Source organism: Typopeltis vanoorti, chromosome 6, assembly GCF_054136105.1.
Source record: "Typopeltis vanoorti isolate ZY-2024b chromosome 6, IOZ_Tvanoo_1.0, whole genome shotgun sequence".
Lineage (NCBI taxonomy): Eukaryota > Metazoa > Arthropoda > Arachnida > Uropygi > Thelyphonidae > Typopeltis > Typopeltis vanoorti.
In genome coordinates, this window is record NC_143554.1 from 93,995,040 (window position 1) to 94,011,108 (window position 16,069).

The 16,069-nt window shown below is 36.5% G+C and overlaps 1 protein-coding gene across 7 annotated transcripts in view; it reads left to right on the forward strand.

The window, feature by feature from the left end:
• The first annotated feature begins 2,509 nt into the window (after positions 1 to 2,509).
• LOC150105717 (C-Jun-amino-terminal kinase-interacting protein 4-like) overlaps positions 2,510 to 16,069 on the forward strand; it is a 615,637-nt gene continuing 602,077 nt past the window's right edge. For all 7 annotated transcript variants that reach the window (XM_090394309.1, XM_090394311.1, XM_090394312.1 and 4 more), the window contains exon 1: positions 2,510 to 3,200. In XM_090394309.1, coding sequence (XP_090250435.1) covers positions 2,892 to 3,200 — 309 coding nt within the window. In that variant the 5' untranslated portion in view covers positions 2,510 to 2,891. The remainder of the gene's footprint in view (positions 3,201 to 16,069) is intronic.

Here is a 16,069-nt window from a genome sequence, read left to right on the forward strand (position 1 = left end):
CTCTCAATATTTTTATCTCATTGAAAAGAGACAAAATTTCAAGAGGAATTGGAAAACGTTGTTGCGATTTTAGGATGATTTATCCGTTCTAAAAATCGAACTGGACTGCATAACGTAAGAATAACTGAGGAATCTGCAAGTGCTGATAAGGATTCTGCAGCCAAGTTTCCTGAATAATTGCAAAGGAGAATTCATGAGGGTGATTATGACGATCGACAAATCTTCAACGTCGACGAAATTGGTCTCTTTTGGAAGCATATGCCAACAAAAACTTTCCTAGCTAAAACTGAAGCATCTCAACCAGGATACAAAGTATCTGAAGCTCGCTTACGCTTTTATTGCAGGCGACGACTTTAAACTAAAGCCCATGTTATTTTATCGTGAGCAAAATCCAAGATCTAACATTATTGAAGAAATCAGCACAATTGGAAAAGAACTTGGATTTAATAAACTGGATATGAAGAAGTGAGAAACTTGCTCGGTTCCCATTCAGAACAGTTAAGTGAGAATGATCTCCTTCAACTAGAAGAACAGCGTGCATATAAAAAAGAAGATAAGGAGCGTGAACAAGAGGAAAATGTTATGACTAGGAAGCTAACTGCAAAAGAACTTGAACTAGTTTTCAATTACATTGAGTATGTTAATGAAATTTTGTTTGATGCTGATCCTAATTTGGTACGAAGCTTCGAAGTCCGTCAAAATCTTGATAAAGCGATCGCCAGCTATCGCAAATTGCATGACAAGATGAAAAAGTCGACCACAATTCAAACATTTTTATTAATTTTTTTTTGTAAAAAAGTAGCTCAATCAAATGTTTAGACATTAAATAAAAATTCAAGCAATTGATTTTTATCCTCGAATATAGCTTACATATTCTGTATTTTTTTCCCGAATTTACGCTAACTGATCGGTGAATTATAATTATTCCTATTGTTTATTGCAATCATTCATTTAACGCGATTTCGCTTAGCGCGCATTAATTGATGTATTAATTAATCGCGTTAAGCGAAGTTTTTTTGTACATCTCATTCTCTCCACTACTATTTAATTCTATAACTACGACACTGTTACCATCAACGCCATCTATCTCCCATCATCACCAACAACAGTATTTTTTTTTTGTCTGTAAATTGCGTGTGTTCTGAAAGCCGATTTGTCTGTATGCGGGATGAAAAACCCAAATTTCCGGGAGAAAAACCCTGCTTCCACCGTATGAGATCAGTTAACTCACCTTCAACTGAAAAAGCCCATATAAGGATTCCCCTCGTCACTACGAGAATCGAACCCAGGGTTTTTTCCAATAGAAGGGTGCAACGTTCTGCTGTTCTTCCAACTGTGCTACGGCAGCTAGTGCGATTGTCAACAATAGTGCCTAACTTGGGGGAGTTATTGTTTGGCGGATTAAGGTCAACTGATGCCCTAAGCTAAGGGCATCTGTTGTCCTTAATCCGGTCCTGCTATGCCAACAACCATATAATGGTCCTCAACGACACCGAACGTTTTCCTTTACTTTTGCTTCATTTCAGCTTCCCATTATCTTCGAACATGCTCAAACATTCTTTGCTTACCTGCAATGAAAATCTCTGGTTGTTATTATTACATGACACTTCTATGGAAGAATCCTAGGTCTCTTTCGGGAGGCGCTCTACACAACACTGTATCTTCTAGTACTCACTAAAATTCTAGCTGTGGTACTGAAGAAAACACAGTAGCTTAGCTAGGTTTTTTTTTTTTACCGTCATTGAATTCATAGTTATGCGTTTTTTTTATAATGTGACAATGTCGATAATTTTTGAAATCGCTACTATTGCCACGGTTGGGACTCGAATACCCTTGGCAGCTGTTCCAGTACAGTAGCATTCCTACGTAGCTATGATACTGTTTCTCCAGCCGATTTGCAGGATGAAAAAGTTAGGGTTTTCCAGAGACATAACTTTGCATTCATCCATGAAATGGTCTAACTCAACTTCATTTGAGGAGAGAGAGAGAGAAAACGCACATTATCTTCATCATGATGATGATGATGAGAATTGAATCAGGTTTCTCCAGTCGGGCCAATCTTGTAGCTCTCTTCGACTGGAACACTTCCGCAATTGTGATACCAGCTGACTTTTGATTACTAAAAAGCATGGCACGAAAATTATGCTGTCTTTGGAGAATGAAAAGGCACTACAGTATTTATTACTATTATTATTTTATATTAAAAAATTAATTGTCATAATTTTTTTCAAATTTTTATAGTAAAAAAAAAATCAGAGTTGGTAACCTCTTTACGGATCCTTTCCATAACTGTTTATAAATTTTTATTAGTTACAGACATTCAGTTTTTAAGCATTTCTTTAAATTGGTATGTTAATTTTAATTAAAGGATTTGTTTATTCCTTAATCAGCGTGCATTTGATGAATATGTGTCCATCGGTTACTTAATAATACACAACCATTACCGCTAGATAGCGACGTAGAGTTTCTGTAAGAGAGTGAAGTTTTTTTTTTCCTTTTAAATCTCTCTCTGTCTGTAATCGTGATACGGAAGATGGTTTTGGTGAGAAATGGCATATGCGTTTAATGTAAATAATTATTGCGAAATTGTCAGCGTGTGGAATGATCGGTTTCGACTTTGCTTTAAAGATGAAAATGAAAAGTGTACAGGGCTGTACCCTTTCGTGCTGCAGTAAGGATCTGGATAAGTTTTCTGCAATTGATGTGTTATTATTAATAAATTTAAGAGTGTGATGGCTAAGTCACGATGGTTAATATCGCTATTCTTACGACGAGGTTGATTGCTATATATTGTAATAAGTGCGTAATTCCTGTTGCCTGATTTATCATTTGATATTGGATTCTACTATACGTTTATTTCTGTTACTTTTACTTAAAAGTTTTCCATCAAGATGGATGCAGAATCTCCGATGCAAGAAATTATATATGGGACTAATAACGATGACAATCACGTTATGTCTGAGAAAGTACAAGCTCTCGCTGGTAGTGTTTATCAAGAATTTGAGAGGATGATAGAAAGATATGATGAAGATGTAGTAAAAGAATTAATGCCATTAGTGGTAAATGTTTTGGAGAACTTAGATATTTCTGTCATGGAAAACCAAGAACATGAAGTTGAATTGGAGCTTCTCAGAGAAGATAATGAGCAATTAGTTACGCAGTACGAACGAGAGAAACAACTAAGGAAAGCTTCTGAGCAAGTAAGCTTTAATTGCTTTGTGTTTTGCCCTCATCCAGTTTGCTTTTGCAATTTATATAATTGCATTGGGACAGTTATATTATCTTATTTCATAATTAAGATGAACCGAGTTAATTTTATATATTTGTATAATTGTTTATATGGTTCCGTAATATTTGTATATATTATATATGGTTGAGATTTTTTTCTTCTTCCCTTTTTGAGAGAGAGAGAGATGCAGATGAAATTTCAGCACATTGCAGGAGGTTAAAGAGTCAATATAAAAGAGATTATCCATGGAAGTTAAATAAGAATTTGGACACCCTGGAAGGAGGAACAGATTTTTCTAATGTGAATTGAGTTGAATAAATCGCTAGCTGCTACTGTTATAATAAATAAGCTTAGCATTTAACCGAGCTGTATTATATGTACAGTGGACTCCTGTGATGAGCCCTACAGTCCTGAAAGAAATATGAAACTTAGAATTTTATTCCTACTCTCTCATTCTCTGCCTCTCTCTCTCTCTTCCATGTGCTGAAGTTTGACTACTAGTTAAAATCTTGAGCAGGAAGAATAGGGCATTTTTTCCTTTCTTAAATATCCTGTCCAGCTGTGTCATAAAATGCCCCCCCCCCCTCTTAACTAGCTTTTTTGATTCTATATGTACATACCTACCTTCCATAATATTTTCTACAACTTAATTGCTGTTACATGAAATTCAGTTTGAATCAGTTAAGCTACCTTCCCCATATCATGTTCTTGTCCTCAGCCCCATGTGAAAAGGCAAAGTAAGTAATCTGCTCCACCTTCCTTTATACAGCATTTTAAATGTCTGGCTTAAGTTTTTATTTATTTATTTATCATTACTTAATCACACTTACACTACTTTAATAGTAAGTTACACACACACGAACACACACACACACAGCATAGAAAAAAAAGTAATTTTGATACCTTTATAACTATAATAAATGTATGTATTTCATAGTATTTTGTATGTGTAAATGTATGTATTTCATGGTATTTTGTATGTGTAAATGTATTTCATTTGACAAACCTTGTAATATACTCAAGTATTAGAATTCTCAAGATCATGACCATTGACCCGAACTCTGATCTCCTAGCTATCCCAGTGGGGTAGCTAGGAGACAAGGACACATTTGTAGACTTGAGTACTACCAAAATTCAGGCCTGCCTGATCTTGCAAGAAAGAGTTTGCACCCCCTCTCCATTTACCTTCAATAATACCGAGATATCCAAACAAGAAGAGAATCAAATTTCTCTTCTTGGACTGACCTGCACTTCTGATCTTTCCTAGCACAACCACATTACAATTATAGCTTCTGCAACTGCCAAAAAAACTTGGTGTACTTTTTTGCACAAGACACTACTTCACACCTGCTAACTCTATACAAATCCCAAATCTGCCCAACCATGGAATATTGTTCCTATATTTGAGATAGTGTGCCAAGATCCTCTCTAAGATTGCTTGATTCTATCCAAAAGAGGTCAGTCTGGCTAATTAATGATCTCTCCCTCTCTCTCTCTCTCATATATCCACATCAATCCCTCTCACAAGTTAAGTTTTTGACTTGTGCCTCTTCTACAGATATTTCCATGAGCAGTCCATCTTGAAACTCACTGAACCAACTTCACTGCTTCCTTTTTCATTTCATCTACTTCTGTTGTTTACCCCCCCCCCCCTTCTCCAAAGATTACAACCTCAGCTGTTCAAGCAAAATGTGAACAGATTCCTCCTTTCTTCTACTCCTCTATCTATCTATCCCATTGTGGATCAGATATTAAAAATAAAGTTCACATTTTTCTTCTTATTATTATATTATGTTACCTCCATTCCATCTTTTTAATTTTTTTTAAACTTCTTTCATACATGTACTCATATTTTTTTCATATTTATGAATTTTTTTTTTGACCTAATCTTACATTGATATTTAAAAAGTAAAAATGAAGCGGATTTCAATATTTATCTTGGGTACTGTTACTTTAGGAATCTTTGTATTTCTAACCTCTGAATTAAGATAAGGAGGGATGGAGATAAAATTTAAATATTATTATTTTCTGTAGGGAGGGCTCTGAAAGCAACCATACAGAGATATCAGCTGAAGATGACAACAAACTGATTGTTTTTTTTTTTTTGTAGCTGTTTGAGCTTTATAATAAAATAACTATTAAGTAGAATAGTACAATAACTAGGATTAGAGGTGGTAATCCTATTTAAAGTTTAGAGGACATATTACTACAATTTTGATTAATCACTGAATCACTGTGATTAGGTACAGTTTTTTGGGAATGAAGAAGTAAGGAGGATTCAGAGGTGAGCAACCAAGATGGTGAGTGGTTTGTGGACTGCTCCCTATGAGGATAGATTGAGGGTGTGTAGATTGCAGAAGCTGACTGATAGGAGAAAAACATATGATAGAAACATTTTAAGTTTCTTAAAGGGTTTTATAGGATTGATGTAGGGTTGATAGGATTGATTTAGTTTATCAACAATAAACTAAAGATACCAAGAAATTATATAATTGGTTTAATCTTTTATTTAATCCTTAAGTGTAAGCAAACAAACAAAGTTTATGCCTGAGGTATTTTCAGGACTAGGGCAACTTGTATATAGAGGCTGATGACTTCACATCACTTGCCTCAGTATTCCATAATGCAAAGCACATATCCTTATGGGTATGTATAATGCTATGCATTATGGGAAGGGCCACTACCCAGATCAGTTTCGACCTTTATTGAGGGGTGTCATCAGTGGGAGCCAGACCTAGAGGTGATACCAAGATTGAAGTAATGCCAAAGTTATAATTTCTTATACGAGTTGCCAGAAGGTGTCACACCTTATTGTATATTATATTATATTATTTATTTATTTTATTTTTATTTATTATATTATATTATATAATTTCTTGGTATCTTTAATTTATAGTATAACCAAGTGGGAAACTTCCAGCAACTATCTCTAATCCAGAGTATTTTAATAATAAGGTATAACCTTTTGGCTACTTGTATAAGAAATTATTAGTATCACTATTAAAAGTTGTGGAGATGGTGAGTTGTAGAGCAAGTGGCCTCCCTCAATGAGTCTGGAACTCCCTGGAGGTGTCCAAGTAATTATAATAATAATAGTAGATTAATATTAATATACTCAACTGGAGACTAGCTATTTGAAAAATACATCCGGGGCACATCTGAAAAGTTAAGCAAAATCCTAAAAAAATATGACCCGACAACCTGTTACAAACCATATAAAAAAAAACTGGCATCCCTTATCTGCACCACCAAAGACCAACCACTTCCCCTAGACCTACCTGGAGTATACCAGGCCCCTTGCAGCTGTAAACAGTCCTACTATGGCCATCAGAGCACAACACACATGTAAATGTGTGTTGTGCTCTGATGATGCTGAGTTGAAAATCAGCGAAATATTAGCGTTAATAAAACATCCTTGTTGATAAAAGTGTTTGTGGTGGTGTTAATACCGTGAAAAATAAGTCATGAACTACTATGGCCAAATAGGCAGGAGAGTGTATATCAGGATATCCAAACACAAAGAATACATCCAGTTTCACCAATACAGCCATTCTGGGCTTGCAGACCATGCTCTGGATACCCGCCACAGAATATGCTGGAAGAAAGCCACTTTACTACGCTGCAGCAAATATAAATACGAAAGATTGTTCATGGAATCAGCCTCAGCTCTAAAAAAACTTCCCAAACCTTAACAAATTTGGGTGCATGAGACTGCCCCAAATTTGGGAAGCTTGCATCATGAGAACATCAGCCCAACAGCCAAGGCAATCCAATTTAGCCTGCTGCGGGGAGGGTGCACCTTTAGAAGCTCCAGGAACAACGGTTAGTTACTCTCTTCAACCTCATTTGGTCGTTGTTAGTGCTTGCATGCACGTATCGTAGTTTTTATGTTCCCATGAAGATGGCAATGTAACATTGCCAAAATATAGGAAGTATTGATTAAAGTTTTCTTTTAATTAATATTTAGTATATGTTGTAATTTCCTGAAATAATTTAAAGTCGTGTTACTAAGATATAAGCTTATCTACAAGAACAAGAGTCTTACCAGAGCCCTGTAGTTTAATGTTCTAGTCATTTATATGTTTGCAAAAATCTGCCAAAAACATCAGTTTACAAATCCACACAATGTCATACATTTCTTTATAAGACATTTGTTGATTAATGAAAAAGAGATTTATTGCATCCAGGCATTCAACAAATCATTTCAGAATAAGACCTTGACTAAGCCAATGAACATTGTTGTACTTTATTAGGTCTTTGTACACCAAATCCATCTCATTCAATAGATTCTGAAATTGTCTTTTATTCAAAGCATGTGCAGAAATGTAATTAACAACCTTGATTACTGGTTGCATCACTTCTCGAAGTTCCTTTAAGTTAAGATGTTGGATATGTATTTATTTATTTAATTATTTTTTAAGGTGAGCCCTGGGCTGCATGCCGGAAAAAAGTCGTTAGCATGTCATAGGGTTCGCCACCCCTGCACTAGACTCTGGAAACTGCATCGTCTCAGCCTTTTTTCATATTCAACATTCTAGAGATCAGAAACTATTCCGGTCAATCTTCTGTGGACCCTTCTCCAACATCTTTTCATCCTTTTGAAAACAAGGTGACATTATTCCACATGTGGAATAATGTATTCATTATTCCATATGTGGCCTTATCAGAGCATTATACATTGGAACCAGAATCTCCTTACTTCTATAAGTGAGTGTTGTCTGCATCATTGCCAGAATTCATTGTGTTGTCCTCACAGTTTTGGCAATATGTCCTCTAAATTTTAGATCCTTATTCACTATGGCCCGAAGAACACTTATTTCCTCCACTTCCATCAATATATCCCCAAGAGTAAATTCTACATCCCATCTTTGTTTTCCAAATTTTAAAACCTTATATTTTGCAACTTTGAACTGTTATCCCCATTCCTGTGCCCATTTACTCAGTCTATTCAAGTCTTCCTGTAAGGCCACAACATCTGCTCTACTCCTCATAGGCCATCAAAACTTTGCATCATCTGCAAACATCTGTTATATATTCCCCATTCAAATCTTCCTCAATATTATTAACATACATACAAGGTGTGGCTATTAAATAACAAGACAAGGTGCACCATTAATCCTGTACGCTTAGCAGTGGGATGTGCTTGTGCTGTGAATGACCTTGAAGGTTCTAGAAGCAGTTGAGATAAGCATTGTTCACTGTTGCTCGTAGTTAGCCTGTAGACAGTTATAAAAGAAACACCGGTGAAGTCACTTTGTCAGAATAGTGGCTGATGTTATCCTTGAGCAGAGCATTAATCTCATATTCCTTGTGAAATTGAAGAAATTGCTGACCGAGTGTTTGAAACTGTTGCAAGAGGCAATACGGTGATAATGTAATGTCATGTGCGCGAATGTTTGAATGGCACAAATGCTTTGCTAAAGATCGAGAAAACGTTGAAGATGACAAACTACCGGATCACCCTGTTACAGCAGCAATCGAAAAAACGTTGCAAAAATTAATGAAATTGTCCACAACGATCGCCGATTAAGTATTTGGATGATAGCAGACATGATACACATTGATAAGGAATCTGAATGACAAATTTTGCATGAGCAATTGAACATGAACAAAGTCTGTGCCAAAATGGTTCCCAAAAACTTGTGTCAGGAGTAGAAAGACGTCTGGAAACAAATTTGCACTGACATCTTTTAAAGGCTGACAGCGGAGCTGGACTTGGTGAAGATCATCACATAGACGTGGATTTTCCAGTTCGATCCAGAAACAAAGAGACAATCGATGCACTGGAAAACTCCCACGTCATCGAGAATGAAAAAAAGCAAGAATGAGCAAGTCAAAACTGAAGGCAACGCTGATAGTGTTTTGACGTATCTGGTACCCATTCAACCATGGTTGAATGGGTACCAGAGGGTCAGACAGTTAACCAACATTATTACCTTAAGGTTTTGACCAAGCTAGAGAATGAGTGAGGAAGCAGAGACCTGATTTGTGGAAGAATACCGCTCGGATTCTCCATCAGGATAATGCTCCAACCTTCAGTTCACCATCTGTAAAGTGGTATCTGGCTGATAAGAAGATCCCAGTGTTGTACCATCCACCTTACTCACCGGACTTAGCCCCATGTGACTTTTACCCTTTTCCAAAGTTGAAATCTGCATTAAAGGGCACCCATTTTCAGTCAGTGGATGAGGTAAAGGAGAAAACGGCAGCACTACTGAAGCAGATAACACCTGATGACTTGCAGCATTGCTTTCAGCAATGAAAAATTCTTATGCAACAGTGTATAGATAGAGGAGGGGATATGTTGAAGGGATAACAATTAAGTTGTACAATTGTAATAATAAACCACATTTTTGCAACCAGTCTCGTTATTTAATAGCTACACCTTGTACAGGTTAAACAGGTCGTAAATCAGAACTCTGAGTCACACTACTAGGGACTTTCCTTTTCTGGGATACCACTCACCCATATACAACTTGTTGATACCTATCAGAGCCAATCTCTAATCCAATGCACTAGTCTAATATACAGTCCCATCCACTTTAGTTAGACTCTAGACTGTCATCATGTGATAATCTATCTAGAGCCTTTGCAAAGTCTAAGTATACTACTGTGTATCCATCTCCCATGTCCAATGCTTCTGTCACCTACCTTTTTGTAATAAGTAAGTAGATTACTAAAAACATGATCTCCATTTTATCAAATCTGTGTTGTCCATCAAAATCCATAACTAGGTCATTATGGATTTTGATGCCCTGATTCATCAGCCTTTCCAACACTTCAACCACAATACCTGACATACAGGTTGGCCTATAATTTGATGCTTGAATTCTGTTGCCTCTTTTATGAAGTGGTACAGTCTTGTTTTCCTTCCACTCCTTTGGAGCTTGACCCAGTGTAAGATTCATATTAAACAAATATGTCAACTCCCTGGCATATTCCTTCAAAATACACTGTGATATATCAAGTCATACAGCCTTATTAATATCATATTTACTTAATTCTCCATATACCTCTTCCTCACTCACAGTCAGTCTCCCCTCCTCCTCATCATCATCCACTGCTCTCAAACTCACCATGTTGTCACATTCACAAGGATGAAAGACCTTTATTAACTGTGCATTAAATATCTCCACTATATCATCTGCAGCAGCAGCAGTTGTCTTTATACCATTTTCTCTAGTCATTGCTATCCTACCATAATCATTCTTTTTTTTTGCTAGCTGCAAAGAACTCCCTAGGATTTTTTTTTTTTTGGCTTCATTAGCTAACTGATGCTTATACTGAACTTTTGCCCCCCCCCCCCCCTTACCAACCACGTCACCCTTCTTTGTATTTCTCATGGAATTGATTATTACCACTCCTCTTATGCTTCCTCTTTAATACCTTTCTCCTCTCTATTGCATGCTTAATCTCTTCATTCATCCATTTCACATCTATGTAATTTAACCTTCTGACCTTTGGAATACATTTAGATATTTCTTCTACTAGATAATTCTTGAATATCACCCAAGCAACATTGATCTCCTTTTCACCCAACTCTTCATTCCATTGCTACAGCTGTAAACTGTCTCCTGAGCTTCTCATAATTCCAGCCTTGTAGTTCAACATTCACCCTTTCCTCACAAAAGTCCTCACATGGTTGGCATCCACCTAGGTAATTACTTCATGGTCACTCTCTCCAACTTGAGGGAGATTCAACACCTCATTTATCATGTTGCAATCATGTCATGCATTATCTTGTTGCATCTATCCAAGTCCTTCGCAAAATCTAAATACACAACTGTATATGCATTTCCCTTGTTCATTGCATTTGTCATCTTATTATAATAAATAAACAGATGTTAAAAATTTGATCTCCCTTTAGCAAAATTCATGTTGGAAAGAGAATGTTGCTGTTGTCAACCTATTTCTGAATCTTGTTACTCACTAACCTCTAACACTTTTATTACAACTCCAGACACACAGATTGGCCTATAATTTTAAGTCTTAGTTTTATCACTTTTATTATTAAGCAGAACAGTTTTGCTCTCTTTCCACTCCTTTGGAACTTAGCCTGTTGTAAGACTCATATTAAAAAGGTAAGTGGAAGCTGTTGTTAACTCCCTGGAATATTAACCCAAAACATGTGGTGGTATGTTATCAACCTTACAGCCTTATTATCATCCAGTAATATAAAATTTTTGTCTAAATGTCATAGGTACTGATGGTGCCTATGACATACAGGATCATAGAACAGAAACTAAACATTAATAGACAATTTACCACCTGAGTAACTAATATAAGATAATTAAAGGCAATAATTTTCTAACTTAAGAAAGGATACATACACACGATATACCTCCTGTTCACTCACCATCAGTGTTCTCCTCATCTCGCTGCACTCAAGTTCCGCATGATATCATATTCACGAGGATAAAATATCTTTATGAATTGCTCATTTATTTTCTCAACTGTATTATCTGCAGTGGTCATCATTCTACTATTTTCACTAACCAAGTCATTCTTTTCTTTGGCAACATATCGATTTTTTTTTTTCTTTATTTCTTGCCTATGAGGTGAGGAAGGTGACTCCTCTGGTAATAGTAGCAAAAATGCAGTCTAAGCAGCAATTAACCACTACTTTTGTTATCCTTGTCCAGGAGTCACTTCCTCACCTATTTGTATTTTGCAGTTTATTATTAACACTTATGCAGTTTATTATTAATACTCATCCTGTGCTGTCTCCATAATGCACTCTTCTTCCAGACTGTATTCCTCACCTTCAAATTTATTCATTTTACACCTCTCTTATTTAGTCACCTGACCTTTGGAATACATTTGACATTGTTCCTCGTGCTGCTTGATAGCTCCTGAGTAAGGGGATGGGGAGAGCATGCAATGTTGACTCATTCCCATGATATAGCTTCAAGCTGTCTCCTGAGTTTGCCATAAACACCAGCCCTTATAATTTAATATGTTGCAGTGTGTCTTTTAAGTAATGAAATTAATTTTTTACAGGATAGCTCTTTGAATAAAAGTAACAAATGTATTTATAGTTTTTTACCACTAGAGTGTGTGCTGTAATTTTAGGTGCAATTTTCAAGTCAGGTGACATAGCAGTTTTCATGTGACAACTGTTGAAGTAAGAGTGTGTGAGTGGAGCATAAAAGAATTTGTATCATGGAGCAAAGAGCTGTGATAAAATTTTACTGTAAATTAGGAAAAACTGCAGCAGAAGTGTGCCAAGACCTTAAAAGAAAGTTTACAGTGATGACTGTCTAAGCCTTGCATAGGTGTTCTGCTGGTTTTCAATATTTAATGAGAGAAGGGTGTCCCTGTAGGATGAACCATACTGTGGATGGTTTTTTTTCGATGCTGCTAGAATTATCTACCATGAATTTGTTCCTGAGGGCAGTGAACAGTCAGTATTATTTAGGAGTAATGCAACGTCTGTATGCCTGCATGTGATGTGTCAGGAAAGAATTGTTCTAGAACAGTGGATTTCTGTTGTTGCATGACAATGCACCCATGCACTGTGCACTGAACTGAAGCAGTTTCTGGCTTCAAAGTCGATCTGTGTGATCTAACAGATCTAACATTCCCATTATTTGTGAGATTTGGCTCCTGCAGACTTTTTCCTCTTCCGAAAGATGAAGTGTGCCTTGAAAGGAGAATGCTTCAGACATTGAGGACATCTATGATGGTATGACCAGTAAAGGGGGTGGCAACTGAACGATTTAAGATTTTTTTTTTTTTTTTGTGATGCTAAGAGGCCAGGAAGAAACTTTTTTGAGTAAGCTTTTTTAATTTCTTGATTTGAATTAAATCACAAATCAAGGCAAAGTAATGAAGTAAAAGAAGGATCAAGAAAACAGAAACAGATGAAAAATGATATGGCGATTTATGATGATTCCACGAACAGAGCCATATACCCCTTCTTAACTGGAATTTTCACATTTTTCTATCTCCAATGACAACCACATGATCACTTCCCCTGGAGGCAATGTAGCCACTGTAGCTATGGACAGGTCTTCTGATCCTATAACAAGATCAAACATTCATGCACCCTGAGTCCCTTCATCATATTTTGCTTCAAGTAATTATCTCTCAATATAAATTCCATTTCCTTTCTGCCATGTGATCTTTCCTTCTTTCAGTCTGTCTCTGAAGTTGAAGTCCCCCATAATAATTACTTGGGTTGCACTCACTGTACTAATCTGCTAATGCATATCTTCCTCATCACCCCCTGGCCTATAGCAGGAACACTTCTTTATTTTGTTCTATTGGCCACTATCACACCAGATTGACTCAAAAAAAAAAAAAAAAAAAAAACCTGCTACCTGCCCAACTGACTCCTATTCTTTATTATTATTATTACGGGTATCTTCATGGAGTCAGTAGAGACTATTGCTGGAGACCCAAACTAGCAAAACAATATCTGTCATATCTCTTCTTGAATTCATTTACAGACGAATAGCTCACAACTAAGTCAGGCAATGAATTCCATTCATTCACCACCCTCCAGGCAAAAAACCTTCTTCTCACACCCTTGTTAACCACACTCTTCTTTAATTTCCAGGGATGACCTCTTGTTCTTCCATCACTATCACACAGTTGAAACATTTCCCCCTGCATCAATCCTATAAAAACCTTTTCAGTAATTTAAATGTTTCTATCATATCCCCTCTTCTCTGCCTATCAACCAACCTCTGCAATCCACAAGCTCTCAATCTATCAATGTAGGGAGCATTTTTTACATCACTCACCACCTTAGTCACTCTTCTCTGAACCCTCTCCACAGCCTCCTTATCTCCAAGGAATCCAGGTGACCAGACCTGAGCACAGTAATCCAAATGTGGAAGTATCAACGCTTTATAAAGGGGAATAACAACCTCTTTATCTCTGGATGTCAGTGGGTTCCTCAACAACCAAGTAATCCTATGTGCAATCTTGGACACCTTAGCAATGTGTCCCCTGAACTTCATCTCCCTATCTACCAACACCCCTAAGTCCCTAGCCTCGTCAATCTCTTGGAATACTATTCCATCAATGTAGTACACAGCTGGTAATCTTTTAATCCAAAAATGCATAACTTTACACTTTTCCACATTGAACTGACATCCATTACCTTTTGCCCATTCTACCAGCTTATTTAAATCATCCTACAAACTTTCAACATGAGCTTGATTTTTTATTGCCTACCCAACTTTGCATCATCAGCAAACAACTGAATATCTCCCTTTAAGCCATTTCCTATATTATTTATATACAAATTAAACAACAATGGCCCAAGCACAGAGCCCTGAGGCACACCACTGATCACCAGCCTCATCCTGGACTCGACTCCTCCATACACCACCTTCTGGTATCTCTCCCTGAGCCATTCTCCTATCCATATCATCAATTTTGTATCCATTCCCATCTGCTCCAGTTTGCATAACAGTGTTCCATGGGGTATATCCTGTCAAAAGCCTTAGCAAAATCCAGAAGTACTACTGTGTAGCCAGTTCCTGTGTCCAACTCAGATGTCATTCTATTATGAAAAGTTAATAGATTGATAAGGCAGGATCTACTTTAAACAAAACCATGTTGGCCTCTATAGAGTATCATATCCTGATCCACCCATTCTTGAATTTTGTCTTTAACTAACTTTTGCAATACTTTTACCACTACTCCTGAGATGGTGATTGGTCTGTAATTAACTACCACAGTTTTAGAGCCACCCTTATGCAAAGGAACCACTTTGCCTAACTTCCACTCCCTAGGGACCATACCAGAGTTCAAACTTAAGTTAAATATCCAAGTAAGAGGGGTTGACAATTCCTTTGCACATTCACATAACACCCAAGCTAATATTCCATGTAAGCCTACAGCAGTGTCTGCATTTAAATTTGGCAATATATTAAATACCTCTGATTTCTTAGCTTCAATTCTCACATTAGTTATTGCTACAGGTACAAAGATATCCTCATTTGGGTGATAGACTTTTGAAAAGTGATCACTCAGTAACTCAACTATTACATCTGATATTGTCACCTCAATACCATCAGCACCACTAAAGTTATTCTTCCAAAGTCATTCTTATTGGCTGCAATTCATCTGTATCATCAGCAGTATGATACAGATGAATTGCAGTCCCTGTCCTGTCTACTCTACCCTCTCTGAAAATACTAAATCCATCATATTCTCCCTGTAATTACATCACCTGTTGTTAGCAAAGTCTCACTAATGCTTTTAACTTTTGATGAGGTTGCATTAACCAATGCCAAAATCTACTCCCTTTTATTCCTGATGCTTCTAGCATAGTATATAGAAACTGTAGCATCTCCTTAGGCTCCCAACCACCTTTACGTCCCGAATTGACTACCCATTCAATATTGTTGCCTGAGAGATTAGATTAGATTCTTAGTCATGTATATGTGTGTGTATATATATATATATATATATATATATATATATATACATATATATATACATATACATGACTATTACTATTAACTCGGAGGTTGGATATGTTCATTTTAATATAAAGTGACTAAAAATCTGAGAATTATAACAAATTGAGATTTCTTTGAAAACACAACATGTTTCGTCGGGATTGACTTCATCAGTCGTTAAGAACATAGAAAGCTATTAAAAAACACTGAAGAAAACATTGAGACACTCTAAAGCTATACAATTATAAAGCTGTAATATTCATATGAGCAATAATCTCAGCTATAATTTGCCTGACTCTTTCAGCTCTACTATCAGATACTGGAGATCGCATGGTTCCACACATGCACAAGTGTACAACAATAGAACTTTAACACGGACTATAGTTCAAGTTCATAATAACTGTAATTTACAGTCAAATAT